The sequence below is a fragment of the Pan troglodytes genome, chromosome 3 (genome assembly GCF_028858775.2).
Source record: "Pan troglodytes isolate AG18354 chromosome 3, NHGRI_mPanTro3-v2.0_pri, whole genome shotgun sequence".
NCBI classification, from domain to species: Eukaryota; Metazoa; Chordata; class Mammalia; order Primates; family Hominidae; genus Pan; species Pan troglodytes.
In genome coordinates this window covers 62008672-62026797 of record NC_072401.2, presented here as the reverse complement: position 1 = coordinate 62026797, position 18126 = coordinate 62008672, and the positions used below count along the sequence as shown (strand labels likewise).

The window sequence follows — 18126 nt, the reverse complement described above, 5'->3', positions numbered from 1 at the left end:
TGGCTGGGAGAGGTCCTCAGCTTTATTCCCTAAGTAGCTGACTCGTTCTCACATCAGCAAACATCTGCCCATTCCATTACCTCACATTTTTTACTTCCTTATCTGGTTTCCTCTTGAAGTGTCAGCTAGACCCTTACAAGGGCAGAGTGTCCTGTTTCATGTCTGATAAAAATCGCTTGCCCTGAATCTCTTCTGTAACACTTAGGTCTGGTATCCATTGAAATTTGTAGGAGAAATCTATACTTGTCTGTTGGAAGAAGATGCTGTGCAAACAGCTTAGCGGACGAGGGTAAACAAGTTTCTCTCTAGCTGGCTGCCTTAGAATTTTTAATATGATACTATAAGGAAGAATTTCCAAGAAACGAGTATCATAGCCAGAATTTTTAAGATGTGTTTGACTATAGAAACCTTTTTTAATTGGAGCCTTTTAAGAAATTAGAGATTTAAATTTGATTCTTAGCTCCTTTTAATTACTGAATTCCTCAACTCTTTTTGTGTGAATTTCACTTCTATAAAGGTGAATTTGCGTACGTCACTGGAATATAAAAAGAAATTAGTTACTTAAGGTAAAGGCCATAGAGATAGACCTTGATAAAGGTCCATTCTCCTTAATTGAGGGAAGTGATAATGGTATAATGGGCTAAGGGTGAACCAAAAAAAAAGAGAAAAGTGGAACAATGTACACATAGTTTCAGTGATGTTTTCCTAGGCTGTGATTTTTAAAGCATTAACGGTAAAATGACTCTAACAACTTTAAAGTTGGCTTGCCATTTTCCCAAATGCCCATAGGAAAAAAAGCTAACAAAAATTGTATATCACCATATATAGAAACTATCAATAAAAGTATGGCAACACATGAATTTGTGTTTTAGGAAGGTCCCACCCAGAAAAACAATTATTGCTAAACCCCTAGTATTTTCACTTGCTTAGTCATGGAGGCAGTGCCTGGGTGGGATTAACTCTCTGTTAGTTGTAAATGCTTGCCTATATTTTGGGATGAGTGCCAATCAATTACTGTTGGGAAAACCACTGGATGACTAACTTCAGACATGCTTACATTAGAGACTAATACACCTTGAAATGTCACATCTTTAACTTGAATTTTTTCATCTGAATTCTAGCTATTATTTGAAATGGAAATAATGACAAATAAATTTGAGATTAGTCAAAACATGGACCTAATAGAGAACTTCATATCACATAGAAGGGGACCTCCTTACCATTAACTTGAACTGATGAGGCATTTATTGGCAAGGCTCTTAAATTCCTTATCTTCTGATTTAAGATGCTTTGGATTTTCTTCTCTCTTACTGCCCTTTGTTCAGTAGAGGGGAACTGGAACACCATAATGACATCTACTTTCACACCATCTTCCTCTGGACTATGACACAGAAAAGAAAGGTACATTTTCAAAGAATACACCTGGAATTGTCCTTCAGGCTTACCTGTATCTTCCTCCCCCGAATGATCCCTCAGTTGCTGAGAGTGTCAAGTGCTGATCCTCTCATGTCATTCTGACCCAAGGTCATTTCATATGTTCCCTCTTCTAGCTTTCATTATGTTTTCAGTGCATTTTCCCCATTAATTTGAAGGATTGTTACAGCAGCTAGGAATGACAGATATAAAAAATCATCATCAAAATTACAAGCTCTGAGAGTTAGAAGAAGCCTTCATGTTTTCTTAGGCTAATCAATTGTATATTTGATACCTGAATCACTTCTACAGGGTCCATGACAATTGGCCCTCTAATGACAGTGCAGTAATTAAAAAGATAGTAAGTTTAATTTTCTAAAGAGGCCTGTTTCTCTTTGGTCAGCTCTGCTTTTAAGAGTTCATCATTTTGAGTTGAAATATGTCTCCCTATATCTCCCATTCCATAAGGCTTAGGTCTACCAGTTGGAACATACATAAAATAATTTCCTCCTCTAGCCCAAATATTTGAAGACAACAATATTGTGGTCCCCGAGTCTTCTCCAAATTAAACATGCCCAATTTCTTGAACTTTTATCATATAAACAGGTTCAAGTTCTGTTACCTGAGGAACTAAACTTTTAAATACTGTTAAAATAGGAAAAGCAATTACAGGTTTTTGTTTAAAAAAAAAAAACAAAAAACCTTGAAACTAATACATATTGATCTGTTATCTCTCCTTTTTTTTTTTTTTTTACAAAAAAAAAAAAAACTGTGAAAAACACTAGAGGCCCATCTCCCTGAATCTTTTGGCTAAAAGGAAATTCTGAGACAATTTATGTATTTTTGTTCATTTAGGCTCTGGAATATAAAGATCTAAATAACTAGAATTTTATGTCAAATTGGCAAACAGATGACTAATTTTACTTCTTAAATCTGAGGAATTAACATTTTTACCAGGTATTATATAGTGATGGCTACCATCCAAAGGAGTTCACAGGAGTATAATAATGTTGCTACAATAATATGGTAAAGGAGAATTTGAAAACAGAAAACATGAAATCTAGAAAGTTCTAGCATTTATATGCTTTTTCCCTCCTAAGTATTGTAGGAATTACCCAATTTATGTTATAAAATCCTTACGGAAGTCACTACTCAGTAAAGACATAGAGAACTTTGAGTACACCTGCCAACAAAGCATTATTAGTCTATTGGTGAGAAAGGGATAATTATTTTCTTCAAATAAATCAAAATCTGAATATATTATTTTTCTTTATCTTTAAGAAATATGAGTCATACAGGCTCATGGATTTGTGTATATGACATGTGTGTTCTGCTATGTAGTTTTTCAAAATAACACAATTGAAACTTCTGAGCAATATCTGCAACTGATATGAGTCTTCCCCCTCCACCACAACAGAAAGAAAATTTATTACTACAGGATTATCTTTTTGTTTAGGCATGCCTTATGTCGTTCGGCTACATTATAGGTAAAATTTGTGAACTCATTTTGTAGCCAAGTTTGCCTGCTTAACGTGGTTGAAATAATATAATTGTCAAAATAATATAACTTGGTGCATGCAATGACAAGCTGCTGGGTTTTCCCCACGTCATCGGTTCTGGTAGGTTCCAGGCCTCACAATAAGTTGATGGGGTTTGATTCCTGGTTCTGTCACTTTGGGAAACTGTCAGTTGGTGAACTTTGAACATATTTCTTACCCTTCCTGAATCTTAGTCTTTTTGTTGACAAAATGGTGGTCAGCCCTATACTTCAAGACTGCTTTAAAGGTAATGTTTATGAAAAATTCTAGCCAAAAGCCTAGTCCATGGAGACATACAATACATGAGAGTCCCTGTCTCCTTTGTTCCTTTTCCCTCCAGTCTTGTGATTCCACCTTTGCCCAAACATACATACGTCAGTCTGACTACTTGGTTCTTGATATAGTTTTTCTTCCAGGCTGAATCTATAAATATCTCATCCACCTGTTACACAACAAGAGAGAAACTATGTGTTAATAATATATTTTATAATAGGAATATATCCTTGATTAAATGTTAAAGCAATCAAAAATTTTTTCACAGAACTAACATCATTATTTAAATTGGTGGATCTCAGCTTTCACAGTGCAACAGAATCATTTGCTGAATTAAAAAAATTTATGGATGCCAGGGACCCTCTCCAAGAATTTTGGTTTCGATTGGTCTAGAGGGGACCTAGGCACTCATATTTTTAAAAAACCTACCCAAGTAATTCTACTCTGCTAGAGTAGGTTTCTGGAGTAGAAGATATCTTGCTAAAACACCAGAGAAGGAGTAGCAGAGAGATACAGAGCAGAGATGGGATATTCAGAGAGGCTTTGAGTGGTGACAAAGAAAACCCTGCCTCAGTCCTGGATTTGAGCGTATACTACTTTTCCCAAACTGGGCAATCTTGGCAAAGTTACTGAATCAATTTGAGCCTCAGTTTTCTAACCTGTAAAACAAAGATATTGATCTGCTACTCATAAGGCTATGAAGGTTAAACAGATATAAAATGTTGGGTAAGTTTTGGTAGTTAATTGCTGATGGTCCTCTAGCCTCCATCCTGGCATTACAGGTCTTAGCTCTGCAGGTCTTTGCTTGTAAGGTTTAAGGAGGAGGCATTAGGGATTTAAGAGAGAGCCAAAATTTTTAAATTATTGTCAATTGTGGACTCTAGGGTAAATCAGGGAGGAAAAAAGAATTAGGTGGTATTCCAGTATTAGGTCAAATTTGTTACTCAGTTTATGTCACCAAGGTAGGAGAAGCAAAGCCACTGCTTTTAGTCCATATGCACAGCTTTAATCTACTGCCACGGTATTGTGATGCTGTGGTCTCTCACACCTGGCATTCGGCTTGCAGTATCCCCTAGCACTCACTTGGTAGAAATAGTGTCATCTCAATGTGGGTAAGGTACTACAGTTCATGTTGGACGGAAGAACCAAATGTGTGCAAAAAATATCCTAAATTCTCAAGGAATGAGAAGAAAAACCAACTTGCATGACTGAAACACACACACAAATATAGGGAAAGCTGTTTCAGGGATCAAGAAACAAGTTATAACTTCCTTAGCATGCTCAGGAATTCATAAATACTTCATCAGGAACCAAATTATTTGTTATCTTCTTTAACTCTAATGACAATTCTGCGAAATAAGAAGTATCTTCATTCCTATTAGAAATCTGTGACTCAGAGGCATTATGTGAATTTCCCTGGCATCACGCAGATACTAGTAAGCTGGGACTGAAACCCAAGTCTTCTATCTGTAGGGTCCGCCTCTTCCCACTCAATCACACAACCACCCTGTTAAATGTGATGTAAATTTTACTTCGGTTTCTTTTGTAGAACACATAGTAATAAGTTATCAAATAATTTATTGACCTAAAGTATAAAACTTGTAGAGATATAGATTTGGTAATAGCCTTAAACTTAAGATCAAAGATAGCATTTGGAAAATAAATTGCTAGTATCCAAAATATGTCTTTATTGGTACTTAAATAAAGAAAGCCCCATTTAGCTGAGGTGGTGTGGGGTTTATCTGCTAGAAACAAAATTCTTTTGGAAGACATGTTTTTGAAAGGGTGACTTTGTTATAACAATTTCTCTCTCATCACCCACAGCCAGCTCTACTACTCAGTATGGAGGTGAGGGATTCCAAAAAAAAAAAAAAGGCAAACAAAATGGAACAGGGAGAGAAGTGATACAATTTAGAAGGAAAAAAGCAAATAGCAGTTGGGTATTTAAAGAAGTTTGTTTTGTAATTACCCTCTGAATAAGTTCAACCACAATTGATTCCTGGCCATTTGTAACTTTTTGGTGAAGGCATTGGATTAAGTTTTTGACTCTGGATGACATCATCAATCTGGCAACGTGCCTGCTATGAATATCTAAACCAAGCACCAATTTTATCTTTGAATTGTTAGGTTGTCTGGGAAGATAGGAGCTGTAAAAATAACATGAGAAGAATCTAGGCAGAAGTAACTTTGGTGATCACAATAATAAAAAGGATTCTTCTTTATAAAATTCTAGGACTCTCTCTAGAAAAGTCTCATTTACTAGATCGGAGGAGGCCTTAGAATCTTTAGGTGATACAGGTAGTCTGAGGACAACGCTTTGAGAAATGGGGCAGAGGGACTGGTAAAAAGAATTCTGATAAAATGAATTTACAGCAGGAGGAAAATCAGAAAAAACATGAACATAAGTTTTATTGTAGAATGGAGCTTATGTATAAACTAGCTTTCTAAAGACCCTGAAATTGTTTCCATGGCAGATGATGGCTTTCATTATTAGAAGCATTCTTTCTGCCAACGTTCTGGCATTCCAAGTTCCCAGAAGTTTCAGAGAAACTTATATATTTAAAGCTGTGTGCCAGGTTGTTATAAATCTATTGTTATCTATACAACCTAATAGCATTAGCAATTTGTAAATCTATCCTATCTCCCTCTTTAGGGCATTTCTAGAATTTTGTAGTTGGAGTTTGTCTCCTAGCATTGAACAAAAGACCCTCTTTCAGGGTAGTATCTCTTTCTGCTTGATAATTTTGACATGCTGGAAATTACACTGAGATTAAGTTCCAAGAGGGCAATTGAAGGTTAGTTGGATATTTAATGAAAGAGTGAGGGAGAGGCTGTCAACTCAAACAAACAGACTCGCCCAGCCATTCAGCTTTCATTCCTGAATTAACTCTGTTTATACATGTTGCCTGCTTTTCTCTGCAGGTGCTTCCTGACTGGCTCCCCTTACAGCAGTCAATGTATTCACTTAGGGAGTGTTTTGTGGCTAACACTGTAAACCTCAGATAGGTATGTCACTGCAGACTGGCATATGGAATATAAATGAGATATAAAAGCTGTTTTTTCCAACGTAACACCAGGTGAGCTCCTTAGAATTAAAGAAACCAAAACCATGCTGTGGAAAAAAACTTTAGATCCTATTGCTTTCTCCTAATTATAACAAGAGTAACATGCAAAGGATATTATATAAGAGGGATTTTTAAAAGACACTTTTAGCCTTAAATAAAGCTTCACTGAGGTTTCATTGCCACAAGGATTGAACTCAAGGTAAAAATAGGGAATTTGAGCCTTTGAGCCTCTGTCCACAATGTTAGACATTCAAGGTCCTCTCCCTCTGTGACCAACTTGCCTGGCTCCATCTTCAACCCCACCAGTACTTTCAGGCATGGCCCTCATTTTCCTGCATACTCACTCCTCTCAGGCTGTTCCTTTGGTCTGTAACAACCTTCTCATTCTGCAAGTTCTGTGTTCCTGAATCACAACTATCCTTCAAGGCCAATCTCAGATAATACCTTCTTTGCGGATATTCGTTAATCTCAAACTGATCTGTCTTCCCTCTGTCTCAATTTTTCTTATCCCTCTTATACCTTTTATTCTTTAATGTAAACATTCATTATATATTTATGCAATATATTCACTATATATTTATGCAAATATATGGTCTCTTTTATTAAATGGCAAACCCTTTATGCATAGAGATGGCAATTTATCTTTTCATACTCTGTAAAATCTAGCATAGTGCCTTGCATGCTGTTGGTATGTAGTATATTTTTGTTGAATTAACAAATTAATAAAAAGGTGAGAATTTATTTATCAGAAAGTTTTGCATTTACCAGGAAAATTTTATAAGACTTTTTAAAGTGCTTGCTTTACATCAAGTTGAGATCAATGCTCCTAGAGAAAAAAGAAAATTACACATGAATTATCGGAAGAGCTTTTTTTTTTTTCCTGTTTTTGGACATTTTAGGTAATTGATTATTTGTGGAAAGCTCCTCCTTGGTAAGACTGTAATAATTATAATAGTAGGAATCACTGTTGTCTGCCATATATGCACCAAGCACAGATGTCATTGTGTTTGAGCTCATTTGCTTTCAAATCAGCCCTCTGAGGTGAGTACTATGATTATTCACATTTCATAGAAGAGGAAGTGACTTGCCCAGGTTGACACCACAGAGTTCACTGAAACCAGGGCCATGTAGCTTCAGAGCCTGTTAACGCCTTCACAGTGCCTACCTCAGGATGAGCATGCAGGTAGGTTCTCACTAAGACCTCCTGCCCACTGATGGGCAGCAAGCAGTTTGTAAGAGGATCAGAAACTGTTGCACCCCTCTCCAAAGGCAGCCTATTTTCTTTACTCTCCAAAAATAAGAATCATAATCTTGGTAGTTTTTAGTGCAGTCCTTTAAAGTTCGTTTCATATCTGTATAAAACTCTAGGTTTTTTTTTTTTTTTTTGGATCCAAGAAGTCAGCTATGAACCATTCTCTCAAGCCTGGATAGAGCTTAGTCAACCTGAGCACTGAGTGATGCTCACAGAAGGCTTTTTGGCCTTCTTGGGGTCAAGCCTAACTGCCACATCTTTAAGTGCTGTGTCTATTGGAGAAAGCAGTTGGATCCAGTGTCATACAAGGTGTGTGGGTGTGGAGGGTGCCATGAAACTGTGACTTTCTGATCACCCTAAACAAAAAGGTAATCAGATCATCAAATGGGATGTGATATTTTGTGATGCCATCAGTCATTTCTTTGATTGCACTGGTCCTTCTTCAGTGTTTCTTTGTGGAATGTCAGAAAGAAATGGACAGACATCTGTCACTACTCACGTGTAACAAGTAGCAATATATTAGATATCCATATCCCAAATTGGCTTATATTTCTGAGATCACAAGGCAAAATATTTATAGAATTTAAAGATTTGCAATTAAGGATTTTAAAGAAAAAAGTATTAATTCTCAGTGTACAACAAAAACCTAGATCTTTGAATTGCTTTTGTAAAAGAGGAAAATATCTCATTTGGATCTATTTAAAGCTGTACTAAAAATATTTAAAACCAGGATACCCAAAGCAAGGGAAGGTCATTATTTAGAAGGTTCATGTCCTCTCCAGATTTGTTGTCTTCTAAATCTCTAAATTGGATTAGTTTATGAGAGAGAGAGAATCATTTTTCTTAGCCTTTTATAGTGCCTAACATCATGCTGTATTTGCTGAATGATGATGATAAACTAAATAGATTCTCCTGTGAAGACTATGCTGTATTTACAACTTTATCAGGAAATTTAGAAATAGTTCATATTACTTCTTTTCTCAAAAACTTCCCTCAAAAAGCATACCCATCCACACCTTTCTTCCAACTATAGATTGTTCACACTAGATATACATACACATGTCAATATATTCATCAGCTTCCTTCATCTTTCTCTATTACAGTTCCTTCTACCTTTGCCTTCCTCACCAAAAACTGATACAGGGAAATGAGAAAGAGAATATTTTTCTCTAATAAGTATACCTAATGTATCTGTCAAGAAAAAGTTAGCTAGCACAGCATAGAGGATTTATAATCTTCATGGATTTAAAAAATGAAATGAGAGAAGAATTGATTTAGATTTTAATAATTTTATCTTCTGTCTTAACTGAGTCCCTTCCTGACAGTAGAACAATTTAGTGGAAAGAGCACATGTGTGGAGTTGCCTAGATGACTTCAAATCTCCCCTCCATCATTTTCCAGCTATGGACCTTAATTTCAGAAGCTTGGTTCTCTTACCTGTAAAGAGGAGATAAAAGTGCCTTCCTTGTGGTGTTACATCCATGTTGCTGCAAAGGACATGATTTCATCCTTTTTTATGGCTACATAGTATTCCATGGTATATATAGATATATATATACATATATATCTCACAGTTTCTTTGTCCAATCCACCATTGATGGTTATCTAGGTTGATTCCACATCTTTGCTATTGTGAATACTGTGGTAATTAATGTGAGAGTGCAGCTGTCTTTCTGGGAAAAAAGTTTATACTCCTTTGGGTATACACCCAGTAAGAGGATTGCTAGGTTGAATAGTAGTTCCATTTTAAGTACTTTGAGAAGTCTCCAAACTGCTTTCCACAGTGGCTGAACTCATTTACGTTTCCAACAGTATTTAAGCATTCTCTTTCCTCCACAGTCTCATCAGCATGTTATTTTTTTAATCTTTAATAATAGCCATTGTAACTGGTATGAGATATTATCTCACTGTAGTTTTGATTTGCATTACTTGGATAATTAGTGATGTGGAGCACTTGTTCATATGTTTCTTGACTGCTTCGTATGTCTTCTTTTGTGAAGCATCTGTTCATGTTCTTTGCCTACTTTTTAATGGCGTTACTTGGTTTCTTTTGCTTGTTGAGTTGTTTAAGTTCTTTACAGATTCTGGACATTAGACCTTTTCAGATGCATAGTTTGCAAATATTTTCTCCCAATCTGTAGGTTGTTTGTTTACTCTGTTGATAGTTTCTTTTATTGTGCAGAAGTTCTTTAGTTTAATTAGGTCCAACTTATCAATTTTTGTTTTTGTTGCAGTTGCTTTTGAGGACTTAGTCCTAAATTCTGTGCCAAGACTGATGTCTACAACAGTATTTCCTAGGTTTTCTTCTAGGGTTCTTGTATTAATTGTTTGTGGTCTTACATTTAATTCTTTACTGCATCTTGAGTTAGTTTTTGTATTTAGTGATAGGAGTCCAATTTCATTTTTCTGCTTCTGACTAGCTAGCTATTCCAGCACCATTTATTGAATAGAAAGTTCTCTCTCCATTGCTTATTTTTGTTAATTTTATTGAATATCTGATGGCTGTAGATGTGTGGCTTTATTTCTGGGTTCTCTATTCTGTTCTATTGGTTTATATGTCTGTTTTTGTACCAATGCCATTCTGTTTTGATTACTGTAGCCTTAAAGTATAGTTTGAAGTCAGACAATGTGAGGCCTCTGGCTCTGTTCTTTTTTATTAGGAGTCCTTTGGCTATTGGGGCTTTTTTTTTTTTTTGTACCATGTGAAGTTTACAAAAGCTTTTTCTAACTTTGTGTGGAAAATTATGTTGGTAGTTTGATAGGAATAGCATTGAATCTGTAGATTGCTCTGGGCAGTAGGGACATTTTAACAATATTGATTCTTCCAATCCATGAGCATGGAATGTTTTTGCATTCATTTGTGTCATCTCCGATTTCTTTCAATAGTGTTTTTTTATTCTCCTTATAGAGATCTTTTACCTCCTTGGTTAGATGTATTCCTAGGTATTTCATTTGTGTGTGTGTGGCTATTGAAAATGGGATTGTGTTCTTGATTTGGTTCTCAGCTTGGACATTATTGTTTAGAAATGCTACTGAATTTTGTACGTTGATTTTGTATCCTGAAACTTTACTGAAGTTGTTTATCAGTTTTGGAAACTTTTTGTAAAGTCTTTAGGGTTTTCTAGGCATATAATCATATTGTCAGTAAAGAGAGATAATTTGACTTCCTCTTTTCATATTTGGATGCATTTTCCTTCTTTCTCCTGCTCGATTGCTCTTTCTAGAACTTCTAGTACTATGTTGAATAGGAGTAGTGAGAGTGAACATTCTTGTCTTTTTCCTGTTCTTAAGGATAGTGCCTCCAGCTTTTGCCCATTCAGTGTGATGATGGCTGTGGGTTTGTCACAGATGGCTCTTATTATTTTGAAGTATGTTTCTTCGACGCCTAGTCTAAGTGTTTTTATTATGAAGGGATGTTTAATTTTATCAAAAGCTTTTTCTACATATATTGAGATGATTGTATGATTTTAATTTTCTTAAATTTTTAATTTTTTTGAGATGGATTTTTGCTCTGTCACCCAGGCTGGAGTGCAATGGCACGATCTCGGCTCACTGCAACCTCTGCCTCCTGGGTTCAAGTGATTCTCCTGCCTCAGCCTTCCGAGTAGCTGGGATTACAGGCACCTGCCACCATGCCCGGCTAATTTTTGTATTTTTAATACAGATGGGGTTTCACCATGTTGGCCAGGTTGGTCTCGAACTTCTGACCTCAGGTAATTTGCCCACCATGGTCTCCCAAAGTGCTGGGATTACAAGTGTGAGCCACCATGCCTGGCTAATTGTATGATTTTTGTTTTTAATTCGGTTTATGTGGTAAATCGCATTTATTGATTTACATATGTTGAACCAGTCTTGCATCACAGAAATAAAGCCTACTTGATTTTGGAAAATTAACTTTTTGATGTGCTGCTGGATTTGGTTTGCTGGTATTTGGTTGAGGATTTTTATATCTATGTTCATCAGGGATATTGGCCAGTAATTTTCTTTTTTCATTCTGTCTTTGTGAGGTTTTGGCGTTAGGGTAATGCTGACTTCATAGAATGATTTAGGAAGAAGTCTCTTCTCAATTCTTTGGAATAGTTTCACTAGAATTCGTCCTAGCTATTTCTTGTACGTCTGGTAGAATTTGGCTGTGAATCCATCTAGTTTGGGCCTTTTTTTTCCTTTTGGTTGGTAAGTTTTTTAAATTACTGATTTAAGTATGAACTCAATATTGGTCTGTTCAGGGTTTCAATTTCTTTCTGATTCAATCTTGGAAGACTGTGTTTTTCCAGGAATTTACCCATTTCCTCTAGATTTTCTAGTTTATCTACATAGAAGTGTTCATAAGAGTCTCAGACGATCTTTTGTATTTCTGTGGGATTGGTTGTAATGTTACCTCTATCATTTCTGATCGTGCTTATTTGTATCTTCTTTCTCTTTTTTTCTTTGTTAATCTAGCTAGCAGTCCAGACTGGTTTTGGCTGACTCACAGAGGATGCATAGTAAGGGTTTTGTGTCCTCTTCTTCACCTTTGAACATCAAATGGCTGAAAACTCCACCCTTGGATCATGCTAATGCCACCATTTTTTGAACATGCAACACATGAAGAGACATAAAGCTCAATTGCACATAGTTATGTTTCTCCTTTCATAAGTATTTGTGACTTCCCCTAGAACTTATTGAACATGTATACTTAGGCAGCTTATTCAGCATAAATTCCTGGCTTATCCTTCCCTCCCTCAAAGTGCACGCTGTCAGTTTCTGCTGGATGCCATGCTTCTCCACCTGCAGGATGGCCAGCCGGCAGTAATCAGACATCAGTAATGTCTGATTAATGGACCCTTCTCTGAAGAATGATATGAGAGATGAGATATGTCTGCTCCACTATCTCAGGGAACAGGGGCGGATTATAGCAATATCTGAATATGAACTCATTTTACTTTTGCATCTCAATTTGCATTCAAATCAGTAAAGCCCAATGTGAGGAAGAACAGGATGTGCAACCTGTCTTCCTTGGTTGTCTAATTAGCACCCATATAGGACAGAGAGAAGAATCTGGTTGTATTCATTGGGATTTAGCAACAACAAACAGGTGTGGCTCAGGATGAGGCATAAACTCTTCCTGTAATTCTTCTAAAGCTAACCTGGTGCGGGATGGGAGGAGAAAAACACCTGTCTCATTTAAACAAAGGTAAAATAATATAAAGCCTTTTCTGACCATGGGAACCCTTTTTTGGTTTTGAAGTTTTTCTGTACTTACTGTCCTCAACATATAATTTAGCCCTTAATTATATCATGTCATGATATTCAATTCCATGTGTGTTACTCATATCTTTCCAAAAAGATTGGAAGCAATTTGAGGAGACAGATTCATGTTTCCTCTTCTGCAAGACCCAGGTGCCAAGAAATGCATGCAATGAACTCAATAATAATACCATATATTAGGAAAAGCCAAGATATTTTAACTAGTTATATTCAAAAACTGGCTCACTATATGAATTAAAAAACTGAATCTACCTAACACATCCAAAGGTGGATTCCACATGTATTGGAGACCTAATGTAAAAGATAAAACTATAAGGTTAATAAGTAACATAGTAAAATATTTTTATGTCTTAGAAGGGAAGAAGGACTTCTTAAAGAAAAGCTTCAAAATACAATCATAAGGCAAAACAGTGAAAAAATGATTACTTCAGTTACAGATTTCGGTTTCATAAAGAACAACACGGTCCATATTAGTAGAAGACAGAATGGATAAGCGCAGTGTCCACAACCAACACACTATCAATATCCAGAAAATGTAAAGAACTTCTGCAAAGCAATACAAATAAGGTAAAAAAGAAAGTTTAACAGAAAAATAGGAAAATAATATGTACAGGCAATTTATAGAAATGAAAGTCCAAAAAGTTAATAATTATACGTAACAATGCACAAACTCGTTAGTAATTAGAAACATGCAAATTAAATCACAAATAAAATACTACTTTATACATATTAGGGTGGCAAATTTAGAAAGCCAAATAATACCAAGTGCTGTGGACTGAATGTTTGTGTTCCCCTGAAATTTATATTTTGAGACCTTAACTCCCAAACCGATGATAGAGGAGATGGGGCCTTTGGAGGATAGTTAGGTCATGAGGGTGGAGTTCTCATGAAAGTCATTAGTGTCCTTACAAAAGAAAGTTCTCTTATGGCTTCTGCCATGAGGGACACAGCAAGATGGTATTCTATGAACCAGGAAGCAGGCTCTCACCAGACATCTGCTAGAGCCTTGATCATCTTCATCTTGGAATCTTCAGCCTCCAGAACTATGAGAAATAATTGTTTGTTGTTTAAGATACCCAGCCTATGGTATTTTTTGTTGTAGTAGCCTAAACATACTAAGACACTAAGTGTTGGTTAGATGTGGGGACATAGAAATCCTCATGCATTGTAGATGGGCGTGCACACTGAGTCAGCCATTTTGAAGAGCAAACCTGCACCAACTGGTCAAGTTAAGTATATGTACATTCAATGACCTAGTAATTCTGCTTCCAGAAGTACTTGCATAGGTCTATAAGGGGGTAAGTAGGAGTCTGTTTAGTGTGGCATTTCTTGGCATGACAGGCAGGTAACTATGGAAGATACACACTATGAATTAGCAGCTAACAGCAATAAACTAAAGGTATATTTAGTAACATAGATCTTTTAAAAAGTTCTCAGTAAAAAGAGATGAAACAAAAGTGATTCATAACACAAAATGTAAGTTAAAAGCATGTGTACGCAAAACAGCAAAACATATTTTTGTAAGAATGAATACAAACAAAAGAATACCACATGAAACATAGAATGATTTCCTGCAAGGGGGAGGGTAAGGGCTTATGCTATGGTGATAAAGGAGGATAAATAAATACTGACAACCAGAGAAGGGCCTTGCAGGTACCCATGATGATAATGTGTCCTTACTTAACTTAGCCTTAGCCTTTGAAGGAACACATGCATAGGTGAAACTTAAAACTCCACTTTTAAATAGAGTTTCTGTTCAACATGCACCTCCGCATTTCTCTCACTTCTTTTAAGACCTATTGCATTCTTGTCCGTTTACTTCAGTAAAGACAGAATTGCTTAGTTAACTTACAACAACAACAGTAGCAGTAATGTTGGCCATAAAATATAAATGAAACAAATTTCAAAATTTCCCAGTAAATTGTAACATTTTCCATCATTCAAAGGTGTGTTTATCTTTTTAACTAAGGCAAGTTAAGAGTTTTCTCTTTTTGCATCGAGGAGGTTATGTGGAGTCACTTAGGACTGGAGGAGTAGAGAAGGTATTTGGGTGTATTGGTGCAGGCTCCCCGTTCATCCTAGCATAACTTAAGAACTGATTGCAAATGCTCTTTTATAAGATGCTCTGCATGTGAAAGAATTAAGAATCTATATCAATCTGTAGACATTAATTATTGGTTGGGAAAGATGAAACCACAAAATTAAGAAATTGTGAATGATTTAATGTTAACTGAAAATAGAGATTATAAACTCTACAATATTATTGTAAATATGATGCCATTAGGTATACTATGGACAAAGAGAAAATGATGACAGGAAAAAATGGTAGATGATTTGGGAAAGAAAGTGTCTTAAAAATGGTTCTTTGATTAAAACAAACCAATACATTTGTCATTTCTTTCTTTTTAAAATAAGTCTCTGCTTCTGTGCTTCCTTGTTAGAAAAATTAATTTGAACCTAGTTTTTGAGTGAGAGTTCATGGGCATTCTGAGTGGAATGATTATACAACTGAGTGTGCTTTTTTTCTTTTTGGGAGCAGTCTTGCACTTTAGCTTTAACAAAATTATTAGCATTTGACTTGATTACTACAAAATAAGTCTGGTTTTTTGTCTTTATCAATATACTTACAAGATGAACGTAAATTCTGAAAATACTCAAAATTAAAATGTGGTCATATAAACAAGTGTGTGGACTTATAAAAACTAGTTTTGGTATGATTAGGCTTTTCTACAGGGGAAACGTGGTGGAATTGGGGAAGAAATGGGCTAGGATATCTTGGCCTCAATTCTCTTACCTTTAAATAAGGTAGCTGAGTTAGAAAGAGAGGCTTATTAGAATCACCCATTTGTTAGACATGCAGATTCCCTTACTCTCCTCTCCCCACCTACCCATCTCATCATACTCTGATTAAGCAGGTCTGGGATGGGGCCTAGCAATCTGCAAGATGATTCTAATGGTGGTGGTCTGAAAATCATGTTTTTAGAAATGGAGAAATGATCCACAAAATCCCTTCCACTTGCATTATTCTATGATAAAAAGAAGTTTACCTGACTCACCAAATTTTCAGTCGTCTCTCGTAAGTCCTTAAGTTGGTATGTGTTGCTTTGTCCGAAATTGTTATTGATTTGTGGATCTAAAATTTTAAAGGAGCCATGATAGTACTCCTTTTTTTGGTCTGCAATGGAAATGAAAAATAGGAAACTAAATGGTTTGGACAAAGATTTCGGAACCCAATTACAATGGGGCCAGTATAAATCTTGAATATGTCCCTGAGCCTCTTCATAATTGAGTTTTATTTAAAAAATAATAGTTAATGTTTTATATCAATTATAATAGCTGCCATTTATTGAGTTTCTACAATATGGCAGGCACTGTCCTGTGCACTTTTTATGTATTAGCCCATTTAATCCCCACACCAGCTCTCTAAGATTGGTATCACCTTCATTTTACAGATAAGGAAAGTAAGGCACAGAGGCATTAAGTAAATTGTTCTGTAACTAGTAGGTGGCCTGTCCAAGTTTTAAATCCAGTCTAGCTGTAGAGCTTGAACATTTCATTGCTACATTGCTCCTTGCTGAGTTGAAATGTGTACCATCATACACTCTAGTGGAAGTAGAGATAAGTGAATGTCCTTGTGAATTTTGATTTTTAACAAGAGAGCCAGGCACACTAAGAAAAACCTGAAAAGAAGATGTAGAGAAGAGCTGTCTGAGATTGAAGAAGAGACGAGCGTGAAACAGGGATAAATCTATTAGGAAATGTAAGAAAGGAAAGCAGTAGAGACTCCTAAGGAATTTGGTAATCTGAGGAGTAAGGCCCAGAGGGAGTAAGAAAGATACAGAGTTAAAGATAGAGAATGGGAAAAATACAAAACAACCTCAATCCTTGAGAAGCCTGGCTCAGGGAAGAGGGAGTGGGTTTCGAGACTACAAACCAAGGAAAGAAACAGGGATATCAGGAAGGCATATGTCTTAAGTGGGAAATCTCTGGACCTTGTAATACATTTTTGGACGTCCTGATTACTTACCCATATAATCCATACTGTTAACAAACCTTACTCTCATTGTAAAGAGACTTTTATGCAACCAAATAAAGTGACCTGAGAATCTTTTGCCAATGGTATAAACTACAGCTGGGGTTGTCATATAAGGCCTAGGACTATGATCTTAAGCCCTTTAAGGCTCCAAGTAGAGTCTTTGCTCCCCCATTGACTCTGTGAAGGTGACAGCAGATAAGAGCATTAAAGTGAGCAGCCTGAGTTATTTGTTTTATCACATACATCCATGTGAGAGTGACATTGTAGAGATTTGTGAAAAAATGTAAATGGCTTGCATTCTCCCCAGAAAGAGACTGAGTGTAAAAAGAGAATCTTGAAGTGCATTATTTGTGTAATTACAAATATATTAGTTGATAAAAATATAATCCCTGAATATTGTTTTGGAAAGAGTAAAATTTTTTTCTCTAAAAATAAATGATAATACTGTGTCACACGTATAGGTTTTCAATCATTTTGAAATTCCTTATTTTATTAGACAAGTGTTTTTCTTTTGCCTTAGAAATGTTGGACAGAAAATGATGGTTCATGAGTAAAAGAGCCAATTTTAATAACTAATTTATCATAGCTTTTCATTTTAATATATAATAAGTGATGAGTTGTTTATTATAATTACTAGTAAGTTTCAGACAATTACAATTTTTGATCTTTTTGTGTAGATTCTCAAAAGAATTCTGGATTGAGAGCTCTAAGGAAATTAGAAATCTGTCTACTTTGCTTAAAGCCGTATCTTGAATATCCAGAAAAGTACTCACATATAATAAGAATTTAGTACTTGTTTGTTAATGAAATGACTGAAACAATTAAACACACTGTGGAAATTTGAAGGTAAATGTGCAATTTTTTAGATGAAGTTACATTTACATATATGTAAATGGAGCTTTGCAGAAAAATAAAATCAAGTAGAGTGAAATCTTTAATTTTACCTACCAAATACTAGGAAGTGAACCAGGAGACCTATGGTCACTGCCACCACTGTCAGGGACAACACAATGAGAACGGCAATCATCCATGGCTTCAGATTTCTGCTTCGGGTGCCAAATCCTACTGTCCTGAGAAAAGGAAGGGCCCACTGGTTACTCTCAGATAGCAATGCTTGCAGGTTTTCCAGCTCTCCTTAGACAAGTTCAAGTTGCTGTAGCCTACCTTTCCCTGCAAAAAGGTCTTTAATTTTGTTCAATGTCATCTTGGTCTGAGAAGATGTGTTAAAAAAAAAAAAATCAGGATCTGGGAATCCTAATGTTGCTCCTGCTTTCTATTTTAGAGGCATTTGGTGGCCTCTTT

At 35.9% G+C, this 18126-nt stretch overlaps 1 protein-coding gene across 1 annotated transcript in view; it reads right to left on the bottom strand.

Annotated features, from left to right (window-relative positions):
- Positions 1-17890, bottom strand: part of TMPRSS11A (transmembrane serine protease 11A) — a 37266-nt gene extending 19376 nt beyond the window's left edge. The window contains exons 1-4 of the mRNA XM_054683982.2: positions 17773-17890; positions 15845-15963; positions 3326-3393; positions 1221-1381 (exon numbers count right to left, since the gene is read on the bottom strand). Of these exons, the coding sequence (XP_054539957.2) occupies positions 1221-1381; positions 3326-3393; positions 15845-15963; positions 17773-17851 (427 nt within the window). The 5' untranslated portion in view covers positions 17852-17890. The remainder of the gene's footprint in view (positions 1-1220; positions 1382-3325; positions 3394-15844; positions 15964-17772) is intronic.
- Positions 17891-18126: the final 236 nt, after the last annotated feature.